This window comes from Physeter macrocephalus, chromosome 11 (assembly GCF_002837175.3).
Source record: "Physeter macrocephalus isolate SW-GA chromosome 11, ASM283717v5, whole genome shotgun sequence".
In the NCBI taxonomy this organism is placed as follows: domain Eukaryota; kingdom Metazoa; phylum Chordata; class Mammalia; order Artiodactyla; family Physeteridae; genus Physeter; species Physeter macrocephalus.
This window is the reverse complement of record NC_041224.1, coordinates 103,635,399-103,658,190: the sequence shown is the minus strand read 5'-3', so window position 1 is coordinate 103,658,190 and position 22,792 is coordinate 103,635,399. Positions and strand designations below refer to the sequence as shown.

Genomic DNA, 22,792 nt, shown 5'->3' with positions numbered 1-22,792 from the left:
TCTTCCCGGACCGGGGCACGAACCCGTGTGCCCTGCATCGGCAGGGGGACTCTCAACCACTGCGCCACCCGGGAAGCCCAGAAATGTCATTTAAACCATAAAAAGTTTTTCATCCAGAAATCCCAAGGGTTTTACTTATGTTGATGTCTATTCCCCACCTGATAGAGGGAGAAGAATGATTACGAGAGGAAGAAGCGTCTCTGAGACCAAAATTGGAGGCACAGATAGAGGCTGGGTTTCCTTAGGCATCGCTGGCCCAGCCCACAGTTGGGAAGAAATTATTATGGATTTATTATTATGCTTTGGAGCCTCATCTCCTAAGAGAGACTGTAGCCTCCTTACCTCTCTCTGTCCCCTTCAGTATTTTTTTTGGCCACACAGCTTGTGGGATCTCAGTTCCCTGACCAGGGGTTGAACCCAGGCCATGGCAGTGAAAGCCCAGAATCCTAACCACTAAGCCACCAGGGAACTCCCCCCTTCAGTATTCTTTACGTACAGCAGCTATTCAAGACATATTCGTTGATGGAATGGCCTCCGCTCTTGTGAGACTGGAGGTAACTAAACGGTTCTCAGCAGGTTATGTGTTATTTATACAAACAAAAAAATTCTAGCAGAACACACATGAATAGTTGCTATAACTGCTCCTAGAGGTGGAATTACAGTGAAGTGAATGAAGCTGAAGATTCAGAACCTCTCATTTTCATAGACTGCTTCCAAGGCCCTGGACCTAATTTTGTAATTTGGTGTTATTTGCCTTAAAGAGGGTTTCCAAATTACATAAGCTTCAGGCCTTACAAAGCTTGGATCTGCTCTGGGCTGTTCTTAAAAGCCATCCATGAATACCATCGTGGAGTTTTTATCTGCCATTATTTTAACTCCTACTTATCCAAAGCAAATATAAATCAATTAGCTCTGGAACCATGGACAAATTAGGCCTGGGTTTCCTCGCTTCTGAAAATGACAAGCAACTGCATAGGATTCCTCAAGTCCCAAAAGAGACAGATGTGGAGAAGATACAGTGAGAAAAGAAGTCAGCAAAGGACCTGAGCCCCCAGCCCCAGTCCTGGCTGCACTGCTAACAGCTGGTATGTGACCTTCAGTGAGGAACTTCACCTCTCCAGACCACAATTTTCTCTACTGTGAAACGAGGCAGGTGGACAAGATGCTCTGAAGCCCCATCTCGTCCTGTGCTTCCAATACCCTAATTTATGCCGTAGGCCACACGTCTCACCTACTCTCACCATATGCTCACAAGAGCCCCAGGGAGTATTCAGTGGGGTATTCTGGTGAGCTTCTGGCTTCTAATTCAGTGTTCTTTCTGCTATACCCCACTGCAGACATTTGCCAGCCAAACAGTAAATAAGGCTGATGGCACTGGCTTTGATGGCCTTCAAAAAATGCGCTGTTGTCATGACGAGTCAAAGATGACGCTCTGACATGAACCAGCCTTGTAGCGTGTGGACGTGGTGATCACAAGCGTGCAGCTCCCTTCCCACGAGAGTCAGTGGATTTGAAGCTGCAGCTGGTACAGCTGGTCTGCAGGGAAACGTCATTTTTTTCTCATGCCTCCATTCCAAACCAGGTTTCATTTTCTCCATTACTTGACTGTCTATTGCTGACAGCTAGACAATCATTGGAATCACCTGGGGCACCCCCCAAAAAAAATCCTCAGCAGCCCCAACTCCCCAGAACTACCAAATTTACATTCCTGGAGATATTGGGGGCCAGGGATCTTTAATTCTAAAAGCTTCCCAGCTGATTCTGATTACCCAGCGGGTGAGAATATCGCTGTTCTCGGTAGTTTTCTCTATCTTAACAGGCCTGGAAATGCCACAACACTTGAAACAGTCTATCCCGCTACTCTGATGCCTCTTGTTACAAAGTCAGCTGGGGCAGTGTTGGCTGGGACAAGTAATAACAGCCAGAGAACACCCCTATCACAAAAGACCGCGCATTGTACGATCCTGTTATATGAAGTGTCCAGAGTAGACAAATCCATAGAGTATATTAGTGGTTGCCAGGGGTTGGGAAAGGGAATAGGAAGTAAAGGGAGGGGACGAGGGGGCAGAGGTGGAAGGAGTGGTGATGGCTAAGTGGAATGGGGTTTCCTCTGGGGATGATGAAAATGGTCTAAAGTTGACTGTGGTGATGTGAATATGCTGAAAACCATTAAAATGTATGCCATAAATGGGTAAATTGTATGGTATGTGAATTATATCTCAATAAATATATAATAACCAGCCCTAACCTTCCCTTCCTCCTCTGCACACGCACATAAACACACACCCACACACGTACCATGCCAACTTGTGATCACTGGCAGGTTAATCACAAACACTCAACAAGTGAACGTCCTCCGTGTTTGGCATTCAGCCTCCTTATCACCTCACTCACCTGTGACCGCTTGTTATGACCCTCCTCCCACCCTCCCAGAACAGATCCCAAATTGTCCCAGGCCAATGGCGCCACCTGGTGGCCAACTCAGGAACTATCTGACTAGGTATTTCTGCGCTACCTCCTCTCACTCTGAGGACCTCAGCCTGTGCGGAGCACAGGCTCCGGACGCGCAGGCTCAGCAGCCATGGCTCACGGTCCTAGCCGCTCCACGGCATGTGGGATCTTCCCGAACTGGGGCACGAACCTGTGTCCCCTGCATCGGCAGGCGGACTCTCAACCACTCTGCCACCAGGGAAGCCCCACAACGCATCTTATTAACAAATATTTTGGAGAATAAGAAAAGCAAATAGCTACATAATAGATGGAAAGATGGTCAGTTTTGCTGGTAATCAAATAAATACAAGCTGAAACAGAGTGTCATTTTTGCCTGTCAAAAGATTTAAAAAGGTAATACTAATAGTTAACAAGGGAGACAAGATTCCCACAGAGGAAGAGAGAGCAGCCCTATTACTCCAACATTTACAGAAATCAATCTGACAGTAGGTAGGAAATGGAGCCTAAAAATATGCATGGAGTTTGACCCAATTTTTATTTTCATAGAAATATATAGCCTAGAGTATTTATCAGGAGTCTACACAAAGATTCATATGCAAATATGATCACTGAAGCAATGTTTTTGATGGGGACAAACTGGAACAACTCTAAATGTCCTGTATTTGGGGAATACTTAACTGAACGTGGGATAAACATATAATAGAATATAATTCAGTTACTAAGAATAGTTACAGTGATCTTAAAAAATGATAAACAAAAAGGCTCTTGATATCATATTAAGTATAAAAATCCAGATTAAAATATTTACAGTATGGGGGGGAGGGATAAATTAGGACGTTAGAATTAATGCATACACACTATTGCATATTAAATAGATAACCAACAAGTACCTGCTGTATAGCCCAGGGAACTATACTCAGTATTTTGTAATAACCTATAAGGGAAAAGAATCTGAAGAAAAAAAAGTATGTGTAACTGAATCACTGTGCTGTACACCTGAAACTAACACGACATTGTAAATCAACTATACTTCAATAAAAAAATATTTACAGTATGATTTTTTAAAATTACATATATATGCATAGAAAAAGAGACTGGAAATAAGCACAATAAATGTTGAAAGTATGTACCTCTCCGTGGTAAGACTGTAAATAATTTATTTTCCAAATCATCCACAGTGGCCTTTATTACTTTTATAATAAGAAAAATTACTATAAATATAAGTAGTCCATACCACTTAGAGAGTCTTTAAAGGTATCCCAAATTTCCTTCTGAAATGTGCTGCACCAGGAAAAATAAAGCCTGCAGAGAAGTGGTTCTCCACAGGGGGCGATGTTGACCCACAGATGACATTAGTTCTGGTTGTCACAAGTCAGGGAGTTCTGCCGGCATGTAGTGGGCAGGTGCCAGAGATGGAGCCCTCACAGCAGAGAAGTCTCTGGCCCAATGTCACAGGTGCTGAGAGTGAAAACCCTGCTCTCAAGTCAAACTCACACGATTTGAATCCAGACCTGTATCTGTATCCCCCTTAGCTGGTCAGTCCTGGCCAATTACTCACCGACTCTGCACATCAACTTGCCCTTGTGAGAGAGAAGCATCTGCATAGGATTTCTGAGGGCAAAAGTAACCAAATACACACACACACACACACACACACACACACACACACACACACACACACACACACATATATATGGTGTCTGGCACATAGTCAAACTCACACGATTTGAATCCAGACCTGTATCTGTATCCCCCTTAGCTGGTCAGTCCTGGCCAATTACTCACCGACTCTGCACATCAACTTGCCCTTGTGAGAGAGAAGCATCTGCATAGGATTTCTGAGGGCAAAAGTAACCAAATATACACACACACACACACACACACACACACACACACACACACACACACATATATATATGGTGTCTGGCACATAGTAGATGCAAAATAAACATTAGTTCTCTTCCCCTAGAACCACACTTAAAGAAAAAATACTATTAGTATTCAATTTTGTGTTTCCTTTTGTTAGGTATTATAAAAAGAGAGCTTCTTAACCTTTTAACTAACCTCAATTACCCTTTTCAAACGTACATTTGGAGTCAAGTCAGCTTTGATGTGCTCTCCCCAGATTCTAGAGCTTTAATATCAGGTTGATAGGATGAAAAAAAGTGAATTCTTGAATCTACCAAAAACTCATGGAGGCAAATGTTCTAAGTACTGGGGCTAATGTAGGTGAAAAGCTGATCTTCTGTCCTGACACTGCCCACTGGGTTCACCCTGGGGTCTGGAGGGGGACACAGGGCACCAAAGGACACACAGGTGTTGTGTGTGCATCTCTGCTTAAATCGGAGGGAGGCTGACGGTCATCACGTGCTCTCCTCGTTGCTGTAACTGGGGGTGAGGGATGAGATTTGACTCGTCTTGGACCACAGATGAAGGCACTGAAGCAGGGTGGGGAGGCCTGGGTGGGTAGGCGGGCTGCAGAGAGAGTTGTGTGGGTACCAGGTACCGATCACTTACTCTGCTCATGGCCTGGATCTGGAGAGCTGGGAGGAGCTGACCACTCTCCCTGCCTGCAGGCACGTCTTGCACAGCCCAGACCCCTAGGCTCCACAACTCTGCCTGTAAAAAAAAGACAGACGCGCTGACCTGGCTCCAGCGTGCTGTATACAGACCCAGTTCAAAGAGAACCAACTGCCAAAAATCCTCTTCACTGACCCCATGCGAAAAAAAAGAATCCTTCTGGTATTAGTATAATGCATCATTTACTGTCAGAAGAACTGCTCTTTTACCCATCCCTTCGGAAACATTTTCAGGCAATAGCACCTGTACTGTTGCCATATTTTTGCACACTCCAGCGACCAAGGACTATTCAGAGTCTGGACAATCTCAACAAGTGGTCCTTCCCGTCATCTGCTGAAGGATTAAACAAAGAAGAAGGGAGGCAAGCAAGAGACAGGAGAAGCGACCCCCTGGTTCAGTTCAGGAGAAGGGTATCTCGGGTAGTTTACAGCAAAGGGACTCCTCCCAGCAGGCCCATCCACTCTTGCTGCTCAGGTGGAAAACGTGAGTCACTCACATCTCGTCCAAACCGTGCCAGGCTTGTTGACACAGGCCTGCTGAGCTCTTGGACCAGGAAGGTCCTCTGGGCCTCTACAGGGCAGGCCACTCTACTGGACTGACCAATCTCCTCAGCCACAATCTGTCTCATGCAAAGATAAACTTGGACAGGCCACCGGGGGAGATGGCCAGTAGTGCCCCTGTCACGGATCCCTGCTGGAAGGGCCCATCACCTTGGTTGTTTCCAGCCCTGGGGGGAGTATCACTCTGCCTTGCTCAGGCCAAACACCATGCCAAAGTTCTCACTGCACGCTGTGCCACACCCACTGGGTACCAGCATCCTCTGAAGTGCTGGCAGGGGTCAGTCTCTGGCCCCCTGAGAGCTTACGATCCAGTGTGTCCCACACAGAACAGGTGGAGCAGCTACAGGAAAGAGCTGGTCCACAGACCATCCAGCCCACGCTGAGCATGGCGGGAGGCACGCTCCCTCGACTCTCTCTGACGTCCACACGCGCTGTGACTGAAGCAACACCCACCTCCGTCCCCCGAGATCCCAACACCTTGGTGCCTAATGCGCACGTATCTGACCAAGACACAAAGAAATACCCCACCCACCTCCCACCTAAAACCACCACCGCCGCCGCTGCCAGCCAGGCTTGGGGCAGCCTTTTTATCTGCAAGGAGACAGAGGAGGTGCAGGACACTCTGCAGACAAGGGGACAGGCAGAGTCACACGCACCATGTACCCCTGTCCCCGGATGCTCTGAAGTAGAAAAACTCGGTGACAACCCTCAAAGTGACCAGCTTTCCTGCCACCTCCCCTCCACCCCTAACCACCCTGCACTCCACACATTCTGGATAAAATGTCTATTTCTTCCCGCCTCCTCCTGCCTGAACCTGAGTCCCCATGATCCGCAAGATCCTTCCTCAAGGAAGCCCGGCTCAAGTTCAACTGACCTGCGGCGTTTTTTGTTTTTTGTTTTGCGGGGGGTGTGCGTAGGGCAACGCCTTACCTCCCCTCAGAGCTCCTGTCGTGGTGACTGTGAGAGCCACATTCTGGACTCTCAGCTCCTATCCCAGCGTGTGGAAAGTGTGCATTTCTATTTTTATGTCCCTTTCCCTCACCTAGACTTCAAGCTCCTCAGACAAGGGCTGCTGTAGTCACAGTAAGAGAACACGGGCCCGGCCGCTCCCCTGCAGCTCCGCGGATACCAGTCTGTATCACACCCATTTAACTGAGCCACTCCACAGGAGCGAGGGGGTGTATGAAAATACAGTTTATCATTCCTGATCATGCGTGTGTTTTCTCATTCTTACCCCTCTGGAGCACCGATGGAAAACGCATCTGGGGATGGGGTGAGGAGAAAGGCAGTCCAGTCTTGCTCCGTTCCCGATCCTCAGGAAAACTACCCAGTTCCTTGGGTCGGAGTTTAACTTTTACTAACAGGTTAAGAGAAGATAATGACTGACTCTTATTTCACAAAGATTCTATGTAAAAAAATTAGATGTGTGTTGGTTGGTTTGAAAATGTATCAAGGTTACAGCTCCTGGCATGTGGTAGGCACTCAGTAATTACTTATGGAGTCAGTAAAAATGGAAATGTGTTAGATGATATTTTGATAGGTTGCATGGTTCAGGGGAAGCATACTGATCATGGCCTGCCAGTCACGCCAGCACGTGGACAGTCTGCTCTCAAGCGACTGAGAACACGCTTTCCAACCCATCTGCACACCATTCTCACACCAGCATCTCCTACATGCACATGAGCATGCTTCGCTCTTGGCTGGGCAGCTGACTAAACAGTCAGTCTTCTTGACTTGTAAGATGTTTCTATAACCCATGTCATGGCCAAACACAGGACATATAGTCATAAGGATAAGAAATAGAACAGAGCATGGTTGGGTATGGAAAAATTGCTATTTACTGGTTTTCAGGAAGCATCTCTCTTCACTATAGTCACATGTTCCTAACTCCTAAGGTCAACACTAGCTAGAGCACTTCATAAGACTGGGGGTGGGGGGATGGGGGGGATGGGTACTGGTTCCTCCAAAGTCTAACATGCAACTATGGTGGGCAGTTTCCCCAGGCCAAGCCTAGGAGGACACAGGGAACATAGGATATGACCATAGACATGACCATCTTCCAGCCCTGAAGCCATTTATACCTAGAAATATATATGGTAGAATGAAACAGGTAATGACCATGACAGCAATGCTTCCAATATGAGTAACATCTCATATTCTCCCAAACACTTTTATATGTATGATTTAACTTGACTGCTATATCAACCCTGTGAGATGGCCTGGGTAGCTTACCTCCATCTTCAGACTGGGAAACTAAACTTCATAGAGTTTAAGGGGCTTGCTTAGTGCCACAATGGCGGGTCTGAGCCAGAACTCAAACCCCTGGGCTTTGAGCCTCGGTGCTTTTCCTGCTACACCACATGATGATCACCTCCCCCACCATCCACACCACGGGTAAAAGTCACACTTAGTTTTAACCGTGGTGCCAAGCTGTGGTCTGCTAAACCCTCCCAACCGGCTTCCACAGCTTTCTTTACGAACCGTGGTGCCCAAGGTATTTGCACCAATTTGTTCCAAGAGGGCAGTTTGTCGGAAAATTTGCTTTCTGAAGCTTCACGTCCCTGAAACACCATCTGCCCCAATCCGCCTGTGGTTTACCACGACTCCCAGCATCATTACAGCTTCTCAGCTAAATATCACAGGATTAGCCAAGTCTACGGGGATGGAAGACAGCTGGCTGGAGAAATTCAGTCAAACCTAACACAGCTGGCTTGCCAACTAGATCGAAAAGCTCAAGCTGTGTGATTGTGGGCAACTTGACACTTTTTTTTCACTGTTAGAAAGGTTATATCAAATGAGACAGGGTTTGGGAAAGTAGTTTTGCAAACCATAAAGTATTATATAAGATTTTGTTACCACTATTCCATTTCCCATATGTGTGTGATCTGCTTTGTCCATTATCTGTGGAAATCATGTCCTGTGGTGACTCAGAACATTGCTATTGCCGTGCCCTGTCTCCAGATGGCAAGTCTCAGGTGAGGAGGTCCCAGCTTGAACCTGCTCTGGGCTTCAGACAGGACAGCTGTGTCTGGGAGGACACCAGCCAGAAGCTATTTGCATGAGGAACTGAGATGTCTCCTGGGGAAAAGCTCAAACGAAAGGAAGGAGGAAGGAGGAGTCTGGCCGGCAGACCCTGAGGCAGGGATAAGTCCTGCCTTTGTGGTTAGTGGGCGGGGTGGGGGAGGGACTGTTAACCCGAACGGTGCCTGATGCCTAGTTAGGTTTCTCTCCCTGTGCAATCTCTCCTGTGATCTATGGAGAGCAAGGTGGGGGGCTGGGTGTTGCTGGGAACAGCGAGAAATAAAATGGAAAGCTCTGTTTTCCTAAAACTCTCCAGGGTTTAGGGGCACAAGGTACACTGACGGGGCTCCCCCTGCCCTGGCCACCCAACACTTTACGACAGGCTCCCTGAGGTTGTAGCAGCTCAGTGGCTGGAGTCTGGAGGATGAGGTGTGGTGCACAGCTGAAGGGGACAAGGAGAGGAAGAAGGGAAACATGGCTAAGTGCTCCGTGGTAGGGGCCAATGCACTGTGTTCAGAATCATACGTGGATTTAGGGCACTTTGCAGGAGCTGAGGTCCTAAGTGAGTAGGTGGGAGAAGAGCCAGTGAATTTTGAATTATTAGGGTTAAAATGCTCGAAATAGGGAGTTCCTGGCGGTCCCGTGCATCCACTGCAGAGGGCAGGGGTTCAATCTCTGGCTGGGGAACTAAGATCCCACAAGCTGCGTGGTGCGGCCAAAGAAATAAAAAAATAAAAATAAAATAAAATGCTCGAAATATAGTTACAGGCTGGATGATCTTGACTGATCTAACACTAGTTTCACCTGCTGGCATCTCAGAGGTCAATGTTGTTTCCAAAGAGCAAATACAGTGAGAGGTTCTTTCAAAAGATATTTTGTGAGCATCTATTATGTGCCTGGCCCTGTCTAGGCCCTGCAGATACAAAAAGCAGGGCAGACATTGTGTCTGCTCCTGCAGATCTTACAGTCTGGTGAGGAAAGCAAGCAGCAACCTCATCATAAATGGCAATTCACAGGCAGTCTATATAGAGCAGCAAGTTCAAAGAAAGATCAATAATGAGCCCAGGAAGAAGGATCATCCTTAAAGATAAACCAATTTCCCCAGTTTGGTCCAAGATCAAGCCTGTCCTCAACCACACCATTAATCAACTAGTGTAAGCAGCAGCATGCTCTGTTGGACAGAACAGAAGAAGGGTATACCAGGGTCCAGCTCAGGCTCTGAAACACATTCAAATACTAGCTGCATCCCTGGACAAGTCACTCCTCTGACCTTCTGCTTCCACATCTGTAAAATGTGGCAAAGAATACCTGCCCTCCTTGCCTGAATCAAGGAAGCAAGTGTGAGGGGCATGCATGAACTTCACAGCATCCTGACATACTTCTGCCTCTTCCCTTTTTTCCCAGCTGAGGAAAGACCTAAATCCAGGCCTCCATCCGAGCTCCTGGTTTCATCTCCTCCCACCTCCTCAGGAATGTTCACCCCTCAGTCATCTGCTCTTCATCCCACATCTTTAACTCTCTATTGGGTCTCGCCAATTAGCACTTCAACAAGTTCAAATCTCTAAAACAACCACCTACACAAAAACCTTCCTCATCTCTACATCACCAGCCCCCCATCCTTCCACAACTGTTACTCAGTCTTCTCCCCACTACCCGACATTCTGGAACAGATGTTTACATCGTGTCTTCTCTCCTGTTTCCTGCACTGTGGTTTCTGGCCCCACTACTCCGCAGAACCCGTTCTGCCCAAGGACCCCCGGGAACTTCAGTGTTGCTACACTCAGTGTACACTTTACACCCAATGGTCCTTATTTCACACAACCTCTCTGCTGATTTTGACAAAGGTGACCACTGCCCCTTCCTGAAACACTCTTTCCTTGTTTACACTGCACCTTTCTGGTCCTCCTTAATGCCCAATCTTTCTTGGTTTCCTTCGCAGATCCTTCTACCTGGCCCTGCAAACTGAGTTGTCCGGGCCTTTTCTCAGGTGTCTGCTCTTCTTACTTGATACTCACCCAGGTAATCTCATCAATTTCTATGGCATCAGCTGCCACTAATATGGGGATGACTCCCAAACCCCTTCCTTTTCCCAGACAGCTCTCCTGTGTCAGATACATCTGAGTGCCTTCTGGACACCTGCACCTGGATGTCCCAGGGCACCTTAAACACAACAAAGTCATCATTTTTATCTCCTTGTCCTCCCCCCGCCACCAGAAAAAAACCCCAGACCTCCCCCTATTCCTTTTCAATTTCTTATCACTATCAGTGCAATTGCCTAAGACAAAAAACTGGAAATCACCCAGGGAAATTTTAAGGATTTGAGTTCAGGGTGGTCTCAACGGAACCCTAAAGGACGTGGGCTAAACTGGAGGCCCTGGTCCACTCAAATACAACGCTTCAAGCCCATTGCTCTCATTGGCTCTCCCAGGATGAGGATAACCTAGAAAGAGATTTTAGTCAGGACACCTGGGTCAAGAGTCGGCCCCACCCCTTCCTCCAAATGCAGAGAGAGGTTAGCCTGAAACTTTGAGAGGCCCGGGTCGGTTGTTCAATGTTAACAACTCTTCCCTCCAACCTTCAAATGCGAAGCAACTATTGCCACCCTGTGGCCAAGTGGAGGCACTGCGGCTCCTTTACGAGGCCAAAGGTTGGCCAAGCAGAGACTCCTTAGGATCTGCCCCTTCAAAAGACCTTACCTTACAAAGACTCTCCCCCTGATAATTATTAAGAAAATAATCATGGTTCTCTTTATTTTAAAATAAGAAAGATGAAGCCCAAAATTTAGTGTTATAAAAAGGAATTTTGGTATTTTTAGGTTTGGCAATACTGGTTTAAATTTAATCGGGATCCATCAAGTGCCAGTATTTATAAATTTCCCAGTGGCTTGGTATCTGGGGTTATCATGTGGTCTAGAATGGTGGGGAAAATGAACCAGTGGTATTGAGGAGACCCTCTTTTACCTGAGGCTGCTATTCTGAAGACTGAAGCATGTTTTCTGGTTGGATTCATCAAAAGCTAACATTAGTGTCAGCTGGCAGAGCCACTTCTGATTCCCACGCATCTCTATCCCATAGCTAATGGCTCTTTGAATCAATCCCTTGGACAGCTGGTGGCTTTATTTGTTTCTGGGGATAATATAACAGCAGTAGCCATTTAGCTATGTCATAGGGACCAATGAGCCACTTTGAGCTTGGAGGGAGGTGGGCACTGCTGAGATACAAGGTGCACTGAAACACAGCTGAACTGTACTGCTAACTGGGTGAGTCATCCAAAATAATATCAGGGAAAGCCATTAAAGACTGGAAGCGTGTTCCTGATATCCACAAAGTGAGAGGAGGCAGGCCTACATTCAGTTACTAACGGAACCCACTTGTGAGAGCGGGCTGAAGCCCCACTTTATGAGAAAACCAGGTTTCAGAACAGTCGCTGAGATCACACACAGCTAATAAATAGTGTGGTTAAGACTCAACCCGTGACCACCTAGAGGGGTTGGATAGGGAGGGTGGGAGGGAGACGCAAGAGGGAGGAGATATGGGGATATATGTATATGTATAACTGATTCACTTTGTTATAAAGCAGAAACTAACACACCATTGTAAAGCAATTATACTCCAATAAAGATGTATTTAAAAAAAAAAAAGACTCAACCCGGCTTTTCCTTACCATCAAAGCGTGTTTTCTTCTCTGTAAAACAAGTTGGTGCCTGTTTGTCTTTACTTTGTATTTTTGTTTTGCTTTGGGTTAAGAATTTACACATTTGATGGCCATCCTTTAATAAATATAGTCTCTCTTTTTCCCCAGACCTAAGATAAGCACAAACCATAACTCTCCATTAATTACTTAATGGTTAGCAATTCTCATGCTAGAAGATGTTTCTCATACAAATTTTTAAACTCCATGATTATTTTCTCTACACTATATACAAAGCTATGTAAAATCAGTTAATTGGGGGGCAAAGTATGATTAATCCTTACAATGTTTATAACATCATAAAAAATCTTTACAATTGTAATTAAAGGAATACATTTATTTATGAAGTTTCAAAAAAAGAAAAAAAAGAATTTACACATTTGAAAGATGCTCCTTACCAAGTCATGTTTAAGGTACCTACGGAGAGTGAAAAATAACCTCCAACCTCTTAGGATGTTTTGGGCAAATGCTTCCTCCCCAGGGACCATTTAGAGCAGGTCAACCAGAAGGCTGGCTTAACAACTGGTGACTTAACAATCAGGAGGCTGGGTACCAGGTTTCAGGAATCCTCTATCTATTGCCTCAAGTCTAGTTGGCCCTCTGCTGGTTTCATTCCATAACTGCAAAAAGCCTTTCCCATTTCTCAATAGGCCCCTGTACAGAAGGTTCAAACCTTGCACCCTGGTGATCAGTCATAGTCAAAGTAAATAGACCTTTTGCCAAGCACATTATCACTGAGTTCCTGGCAAAAACCTCTAGGTAGATTTTTTAAAACACAGAACAGAAATGGAATAGTTCTTGAACTGAAAGGAATAAAGTCTCAAAAGATCCAGAAGTCAAATAGAATTTATCTACTTATTGCTGCCAGATATACTTATTTTTTAAATATTTATTCAAATATACATTCATTCTTCAAATATTTACCAAGTGCCTACTATATGTCTGGGTATAAAGCAGTAAATAAAATAGATATTGCCTCATGGAACTGCCGTTCCAGTGGGGAGACAGACAATAAATAATCAAGGAAACAAACATTCATTATACATTTCTAAAATGCTATAGAGTTTTAAAAAAACAAAAGGGCACTGTGGCAGAGAAGGGGGGCCACTCAGAGAAGCCAGGTAGGCCTCTCTGAGCGGATGACTTTGAAGCTGAGCCCTGCAGAGGAGGACAGGTGTACGCAGAGTGGAAAGAACAGGTGAGAGCCTGGAGGAGGGAAGACACTGGTGTGGGTGTGGGGCTGCAGGGAGGTTGGGAGGGATGAAGGCAGAGTGCAGGTGAAGCGTGCAAGGAAGTTGTCGACCTTCACGAGCACAGCCTAAAAGGCATCTCAACATTAACACGTGCAGGACTTCCCTGGTGGCACAGTGGTTAAGAATCTGCCTGCCAATGCAGGGGACACGGGTTCAATCCCTGGTCCGGGAAGATCCCACATGCCTCAGAGCAACTAAGCCCGTGTGCCACAACTACCAAGCCTGTTCTCTAGAGCCCGTGAGCCACAACTACTGAGCCCACCTGCCACAACTACTGAAGCCCACGCGCCTAGAGCCCGTGCTCCGCAACAAGAGAAGCCACTGTAATGAGAAGCCCGCGCACCACAACAAAGAGTAACCCCCTGCTTGCCGCAACTAGACAAAGCCCGTGCACAGCAACCAAGACCCCACGCAGCCAAAAATAAGAAACAAAAAAAACAAAGAAAGTTCCTTTCCAGGATATCATGGCAATATCCTGGCGTCACCCCTGGCTCCTCTCTGTTTTTCAGTTCCTACCTCCAACCCACTGGCAAATCCTATTGGCTCCAACTTCAAATATACCCACCCCCCGACCATGCCTCGCCACTTCTCTAGCTGCCATGCTAGTATACCCCTCACCTGGATTATTATCTTAGTCTCCTAACTCATCTCCCCCATTGCAGTCCTCCCTCCCTACAGAGTATTTTCAAGACAGCAGTTGGAGTGGTCCTTTTCAAAGGAAGGCTGATCACATCACTGTCCAAAGTCTCCAGTGGCCTCAGATACATGCTCAAAGGAAAAGCCAAAGTCGCTGTAGGACTGTAAGACCCTATGACATGATCTGTCCCCACACACCACTTCCCACCTCCCCTTCCTGCGCTTACCCCAGTCTCATCTCTTCCTGCACTCCTGAGTCCGGGGCTACAGCCACACTAGCCTCCTTGCTCTAACCTTATGGCTTTCGCATTTGCAGCCCTCTCCATCTGGAAGGTCATGGATCACACAGCAGACTCTCTCAACTCTTATTTTTGCCTGTCTTCCCAGTGAGGAGTCCCCTGCCCCTATTTTGTTTCCTCCATCCCCCTCTTCTGCTTTATATTTTTATAGCACTTATGACCATTTGACTTATTACATATTTTACTTATTTCTTTATGTAATGACTCTATCTCCCCTGTCCTGCCAATCGTTCAGGTTCATGTTCATTTCTTCAGTACCTAAAACAGTGCCTGGCATTCAAAAAATGCTTGTTGACTTGACAAATGAGTGGTGAGAACAGTGGGCTACAATGGACTAGGAGAGAACAGGAGGTGAGGAAGTACATTAGCATGTGTGGAAAGGTTGCTGTGGAAGAAAAATGGTAGAGTAACTCGAAGGGATATGGGATCAAAGGAGGAAATATTTTTTTAGTGGGATATATGACCCCAGTGACCTAATAGTAATTTACACTGATACTACATCCTATTTTAAAAGGAGAGTTTATAATGCTATGTTTGAGAGCTTATATACATCTTCAATAGTGAGATTAATCTAAGGCTTATACAAGTAATTAATCAGAGTAGACACAATAAGAGGAAATTGTCTTCCATGTGTCACTTATTAGACAATGAACAGCCCTGCATGCAAAGAATTGAAGAGACCAGTAATTGTCACCTAAAATGACAATGATGATTCATTTAGAAATGATTTCATGGTAGAATAGTTGGAGTATGCTAAAACTTTATTTTTGTTTCTCTGAACTGGAATATTACCTGCTCGCAGGTGAATAAATTTAAATCCTACCCCCAAGCTAAATGGAAGCTTCAAGAAGTAATTCACTCAAGGTCACGTTACTGATAAATGATGGAGCTGCTGGTTAAATCCAGATATCTTTGGGAACAGTTTATGTTAAATGTGCATTAAAATTCACACCAGAATATATGTATGTATATATATACATATCGTATTCTTTCTATAAAAATTAAAGAAAAACTTTCTAACTTGGTCCTTCATAACAAAATACTAAAATAAATGTTGAAGGGATATGGAAGATACCCCATGTATCTGTCAGACACCTGGGAATTAGCATGAATGAATGTCAGCAGAGACAACGTAAATAAACGGATGAGTTGAAACCATCCTACACTCACATGACAAAATATTAGACCACCCAATAAATTAAATGCCAAAGTCCAGGACGGGGAAAAATCCCAGGCTTCTTATTTTGTTTCCCTGTTAGCTTGCACCCAAGCTGTCATAGGCAGAATTCTAAGATGACCCCCAAGATTCCCACCTACCGGTGTACACGCCCTGCATAATCCTCTGCCTTTGAGTGTGGGTAGGACCTGTGGGCTATCACTCCCTTGATAAATGACAAAAGTAATGAGATAGTCACTCCTATAATTATATTGTATTATGATTAGCAGACTAAAGGGATATTCTCCCTCCGGATTTGAGGAAGTAAGCTGCCATGTTGTGAGAGGGTCAGTGGCTTACAACCAACCTGACAGTGGCCTCTGAGAGCTGAAAGGGACCCTGCTGGCAGCCAGCAAGAGAAAGGGGACCTTGATCCCACAACAGCAAAAAAATGAATTCTGCCAACAACCTAGATGAGTTTGGAAGAGGACCCCAAGCTCCAGCCAAGACTGCATCTCCTGTCAACACTGTGATTTCAGCCTAATGACTGAGCAGAGGCCCAGCTAACCCATGCCTGACTCCTGACCAAAGGAAACTGTGAGCTGATCAATGGGTATTGTGTTAAGCTGCTAAATGTGTGGTAAAAGAAAACCAAAACACAAGCCGATATTCACCCCTTCCACAGACACTGTTAGAGGAGACCAGCATGGCTATGATGTCACATTACCCCAAGGGTAATAATGAAAGCAGAGTTTTAAATTCTGAATTGTTCTAATCCATGCTCTTTCACACCTCCAATGCCTTTTCACTTGACATTCCCTGATGAATTCCTATTCAAACTTCAAAACCCAGGTCAAATGTTGCTTCTTCAAAACAGCATTTCCTTACAGACACCCCCATCCACTCCCAAGCAGAATAAATTACTGTGTTCTTTACTTCCATGGCAGCAGCTTGCCTGTCCATCTATCAAAACACTGGCCATCGGGGCTTCCCTGGTGGTGCAGTGCTTGAGAGTCCACCTGCCGATGCAGGGGACATGGGTTCGTGCCCCGCTCCGGGAAGATCCCACATGCCGCGGAGCGGCTGGGCCCGTGGGCCATGGCCGCTGAGCCTGCGCGTACGGAGCTTGCAATGGGAGAGGCCACAGCGTTAAGGGGCCCGCGTACCGCAAAAAAACCCACACAAAACACTGGCCATGATGCACTGTAATAACCTCTCCCGGCTCCCACCCCCCAGACTGAGAATCTTTTAGGGCAGAGCTGCCTCAGTCTCCTGCACGGTGGCCGGCACAGAGCAGGTGCTGAATAGCTGGCTACTGAGTGAAGGAAACGAGGCTCTGGATACACATAGGCTGTTGATGTCCAGGGAGTTGCTGTTTCTTTTCCACACAGATGATCAGGCCTCCAGTATTAATGGAAACCTAGAAAGCCGTCTTCATGACAACAGCTGGTGACTAATCAAGCACTTCTACTGGTTAAAAGGGCAGATATTTACTGTCTTGAAAGAGCTGGTCTGAAATGGGTAGGTGTACCTGAAGCCAGAGTTGGCAGCAGGTGCTGGAAAGGATTTAGATTCACCTCAGAAGGGGTGGTGTGAAGCTCTGTCTGATTTGTTCTGCCTCAAGCCCTGTGCTAGATTTGCATGCTTCTGATTCAAATCATCTGTGTTAATCCATTCCTGAAATCAAATGTCAGCCTAAATAGACAACAACTCCACAGAGTTAGTTTTACTCAATGGTTTAAAACTATGAGTAACAAGACAGAAATGAGAATCATGTATCAACAATATCCATGGCATTCCCAGGACCCCCAAAGCAGATAGCTGTTTAAGGAAATTATAGACTCAGGCAAAATTATACAAAATCAATGCACAGGAAATAGTATTTGCTGGGTGTGTGTTTTGACAAAACTCAGAGAAAGAATTCATGTTTTCCCTTAGGACCCACTCCTGTGGGCAAACACTTGAAGTGCTCTTTTGTTTTCAGACTAAATTAACCATGCTACTGCTTTAGGGCTCCACCTTGGTGGAGAAAGAGCATTCATAATCAGAGGGATACAAAGCAAGGCATGGAAATAAGGCACCTGCTCTTAAGAGCTGCTCATCACCACCTCATAAGAGTGAGATTCCAATTCTCTCTATAAGTAAATCACTAAACAAAAAAAGTATCACTTTCTAATAAAAGTATTACAATCATATTGCCAGAAACTTAGAAGAATTCAGCTGGGAAATGGTCTTATCACCCTAAAACAGTTAAATTAACATCTGTTATATTAAAAAAATTTTTTTTTAAGTTATTGACATAAACTCTTAACATCAGTACCTTTTTTGGCTCCCTTGGGTTTATCTGACATCATCCCTAAGAATCAAATCAGATCCTTTAGGTCCTGTATTTTGAAGATCTTTTACAAATACTGGCTAGCAGTGGCTCAGAGGCAGCCAGCTGGGGACACAATTTCCCAAAGATCAGTTTGGGAGAAGACATAGGGTCTGGGTTCTAATCTTTTTTTAGTGATAGTGCTAGATGCTCCTTCATTCACTTACTAAATATTAATGTACCAGATTTTGTGCTAGATGCTAGGGCTACAGCTGTGAATTAGATAAGGTCCCTGCTCTCACAGGACTTATATTCTCATGTGTATGTATGTATCTATATACTGTGTAGTATAAGAAGAAAGGGAAAATAGAAGGAGGAAGTAGAGTTTCTTCAATATGCATTAATTATTTTACTGCTAATGGACACTGCAAACTGATAGAACACAGTAAATACCTTCGATGCTCTGTGGGCCCACAAGGTTCATGGCCTGGTGAGCTGGATACTCTACCCGTGGCCTGGCAATGCCCAGCTGCTCCATCACACCATGGAGCAGCCTCTGGATATCTGTTTCTGAGACCCGGTCAGGGGTTCTCGGGCTATAAGCAGCTGTTGGAGTCCATCCAAATGTCAGCCAAAACACTAGGCCAGACAGCATGGTAGAAACCATCCTGGCAACCATTTTTAACCTGCAGAAAAAAGACCAAACATGTATCGATTGGCCACAACTGGCAATTGTGATGATGCAATCATGTAATCACTCCAGGGAGTGATTCAAGGACCGCCCAGGAAGGGACTGCAATGAAAAATTCTTAAGGATTTGCTTAAGCCTTATGTGTCCACCCTAGCCAGGACATCAGCTGTGAGAAGGTATTAAAGAAACAGAATAGTCTGTCTGAGATAGCCAATTCCCTGTGTCCTCACATTCTTGGGAAGACTAGACTATAAATGGCACTTCTCACTCATTTTTTATCGTCCTTACAGCTCCCTGGAAGCTCTGCATTACGCCTACCCCACCACTCTCTCCCTCCCTTAAACAAACAAAAACAAACAACAACAAAAATTTGCCTCAATTTTGAGAAAGGGAGAGGGAGAGTGACATCTTGACTTTTCTAGTCCTGGTGAAGAAAAGGCTCAGGGGAAGGAGTTGGGAGACACAAATGGTAAAGGAGCACAGAAAGCTTAGGAGTGGTACAAGGGAACATCAATACACACAGCTCAGGCCTGCCCTCTAATCTGGGAAGGAAGATGAAGGATGCTTGCTGCACCACATGCTAGCAGGGCGAACTTGGGCAAATGCCTCAACTTCCTTCTCTGCAAAAAGGGATGAGAAAAGCATCTGTCTTACAGGGTTACTGTGAGGTTAAGTGTGAGGGCACACATAAGAGGACTGAAAACAATGCCAGACACAGAGCCCCCCAGATTGCTATTATTATGTTGGCAATATTGCCTTACTGTTCCGGAGGTTCGAATTTGGGGAATCGAAGGGTGATGAGAGAGAAGAGAGAACAGGTGAAAGAGACTGGAGAAACCTAGTCTGGGGAGTCAACCTGTCCTGAATGTTGGCTTCCACGCAACCAGAAGCCTGCAGAACAAGAGAACAAATATTCACGCAAATTCCCTCTGCAGCTGCTGAACCTTAGGGCTGAGACTGCAGGCAGTGGCCGTGCAAAGCCTCTTTTGACCATCCTTCTATGGGAGCGCGTGGTGGGGGGGCGGGGGGGAGAAGGTGGTGGCAGCATGCATTTCTTCCCTGAAACTGAAATATTCATAATCCCCAATATCTACTTCTGTAAAGGAAAGGCTTTTTAAAAAGCCACTCAGATGTAAAACCCTGTACTGCAAAGAGCTGAGACAGCAAAGCCTGCAAAATCTGACGAAAAAGGCCAGAGGCAGACACCAGCCTCTCCGGCCATCTCCAGCTTTCCCTCCTCGGCTCTGAATGCAGGATGTCTTTGTTTCATTTACACCCCCAGCCAACAGCGTTCTGATTTGATCTCCTTCCTCGGTACTCTTTCCCTCTTACTTAGAGCCGCACCTCCGATTCCCACACCCATCCTTTGTCTGCCCCCAGCCTCCAGCTCAAGGATTTCAGCACGACACCCTCCCCCACTCCCGATCGTGAAGAGCCCGTTGGTCTGGGTGGGCGTCAGGAGGTCGAGCCGGCCTCAGCGCAGCACTTACCGAGCGGCAGCCGCAGGAGCCTGCTGCGGTCTGGGCCTCGGTGGGGGTCGAGCGCGAAGCGGGGAAATCTGGGTCGCTGGTGCGTCACCTCCCTCCTCATCTTAGCCCCGCCCCGTCCCTCCTCCAGCAGGTGGAGGTCGCCTGGCCAGGACTCCCCAGAACTCAACTCAGATGCTGGGGCCTTCCGCCCACGCATTCCACATACACATCTCCCAGAGACCTTCTTCCTCTATCGACTCCTGTGTAAGTAATTAACCTTTTCTCAAGCAATTATCCAAACAATGTGCCAGATCGCCTCGCCATTTCTGTCTTTCGTTCTCAATAGCACACCTTCCAGCTTTTTAGAAGTCTTTTAGCTTTAAGAGAAAAGAAGCACTGGGGCAACAGAAGAGACAAAAGTTGAAGAGGCCTTAAGAGCTTTTTTTTTTTTTTTTGGTGGTACGCGGGCCTCTCACTGCTGGGGCCCCTCCCGTTGCGGAGCACAGGCTCCGGACGCGCAGGCTCCGGACGCGCAGGCTCAGCGGCCATGGCTCATGGGCCCAGCCGCTCTGCGCCATGTGGGATTTTTCCGGACCGGGGCACGAACCCGTATCCCCTGCATCGGCACGCGGACTCTCAACCACTGCGCCACCAGGGAAGCCCCGTTAAGAGCTTTTACTGATGGCAATGATTAGGTAAATCATGAGTGCTTTCAGAAGCCTTTTCATTGAGCCGGAAACCTATGGGGATATTTAATACATGATAGAAATTTCTGTTAAAGTGATAAACCAAAACCACGTGAAAACCGCTAGGAATATTAGTTCTAAGAGCTACTTCTAAACTTCCACACCAACTATCAAGTAAGATTCCTTTTGCCGGAAGAGAAACCATACTCCCTGCACATTGCGGAAATGTATCCAGATAGATCCAGAATACCTTCTGTAAAAGATTTATAGGGCAACTTTGAACATTTGAATTTTGTTCAAACACAAGAATTGAAATGGAAAACCATACAACGAATATAAGTATTTAAATTTCTTTCGTCAAGACTGGGGATTGAGGGACTTCCCTGGCCGTCCAGCGGTTAAGACTCCCCCTTCCAATGCAGGGGGTGCGGGTTCAATCCCTGGTTGGGGAGCTAAGATCCCACATGTCTCTGTGGCCAAAAAACCAAAACATAAAACAGAAGCAATATTGTAACAAATTCAATAAAGACTTTAAAAATGGTCCACATCAAAGAAAAAATCTTAAAAAAAAAAAAAAAAAAAGACGGGATGAGTAAAGTACCTGGAGGTCTAAGAATAAGTACCTTGAGGAGGTTGGACTCCAGAACTCTGTACATACCCTAGCTCTGTTCCCCAAATCCATTATCACCTACAGCAGTTTTATGCAATGAAGAGCGGGCCTGCAAAATTCATCCATGGCCTTTTGGTTTGAAGCCAGCCTCCTTCCCAGCACCTTTTCTTCCATGGATGTTCTTCGGTTTCCAGCTTTTTGTTTCAGTGCATGCTAAATCAACTGGACAAATATTGTCTATTGGTTCTAGGCTCAAAAGACCATGCTGGGGTTTAATATTTATTATTCACACATACTGAGCTTTTATTCAATTCTGAATTTTACATTAATGTTGTTGCACTGTTATCTTCATTTTGTGCTTGGAAAAATGGAGAAGCCATTACAATTTACCACCTTTGTGCTGAATGGAAATTTGACTGAAATACACTAAATTGTTTATGCTTCATATGAAACTTGATTTTCTAAAAACAAAACATCTATTATATGTCCTGGGCTTGATGATTTTCAAAATCCTATATCAAGTTTTTAGTGATTTTAGAATATTGCCAAGCAGTCTATTAAGTTCTATGTATAATTGTATTGTTTGTTGCTCATAATAATCAAATTAATATTATTAATTTATTTACTTGTAAGAACAAAGTGAAAATAGTTCTTGGAGTTACTGCACATGCTCAGACACTTTAACTTTGTTAAGTATGTTTGTATATCATTTGATCAAATATCCCCATGAGATTGGTAACCTCTATTTTTTATAAGAAAAAATGAAAGCAGGAATATGAAATCAAGTCTAAAACTCAGCTTTCCCGACTCTCCAATTACCACATCTCCAAGGTTTGCACCTTCATAATCCTTTAATCTGTATTGCAGCTTTCAGCTAACAAAAAATGGGAGTGACATGTGGGTAGTTTTCTTTTTTAAATAAATATCTTTCATTATTGATTAATGATTAATCTCTCAGGAAATCCACTAATTCAGGTGATTTGTACAGTTAATTTCCTATGACTTCTTACTGAATTAGTCTTCCAATTCAACATTTCACCTACCCCCGTGGATATAAAAGGACACTGATGTATTTTTAAAAGTTTAAGTTAAAAAAACTGCTTTGAACCAGACAACAAACATCTCAGAATTTATAAATATTTTCTATATCCACTTACTCTTAGAAATACCATAAACATCTGAAATGCATACCCAGTCTACATTAAAAACCTGTTTTTGATGTCAGATAAACATGATGTTTACATCTACAGATTTTTAGTCTTTATATAAGTAAATACTAATTCTGAGAAAGGGTCAATTCCTAGGTAGTGAATATAGAAACAGAAAATAGCTTTGAAATAACAGATGTACTGCTATTAGGGAGAACTTGGTAAAGC

General features: G+C 45.1%; 1 protein-coding gene across 2 annotated transcripts in view; it reads right to left on the bottom strand.

Moving 5' to 3' along the window:
* Window positions 1-20,237, bottom strand: part of SCG5 (secretogranin V) — a 53,872-nt gene extending 33,635 nt beyond the window's left edge. Inside the window, exons 1-2 of one of the 2 annotated variants that reach the window (XM_007122070.3) lie at window positions 20,142-20,237; window positions 18,414-18,646 (exon numbers count right to left, since the gene is read on the bottom strand). In XM_007122070.3, the coding sequence (XP_007122132.2) occupies window positions 18,414-18,639 (226 nt within the window). In that variant the 5' untranslated portion in view covers window positions 18,640-18,646; window positions 20,142-20,237. The remainder of the gene's footprint in view (window positions 1-18,413; window positions 18,647-20,141) is intronic. The other variant, XM_007122069.2, reaches the window with a different exon arrangement.
* Between the last annotated feature and the right edge of the window lie 2,555 nt (window positions 20,238-22,792).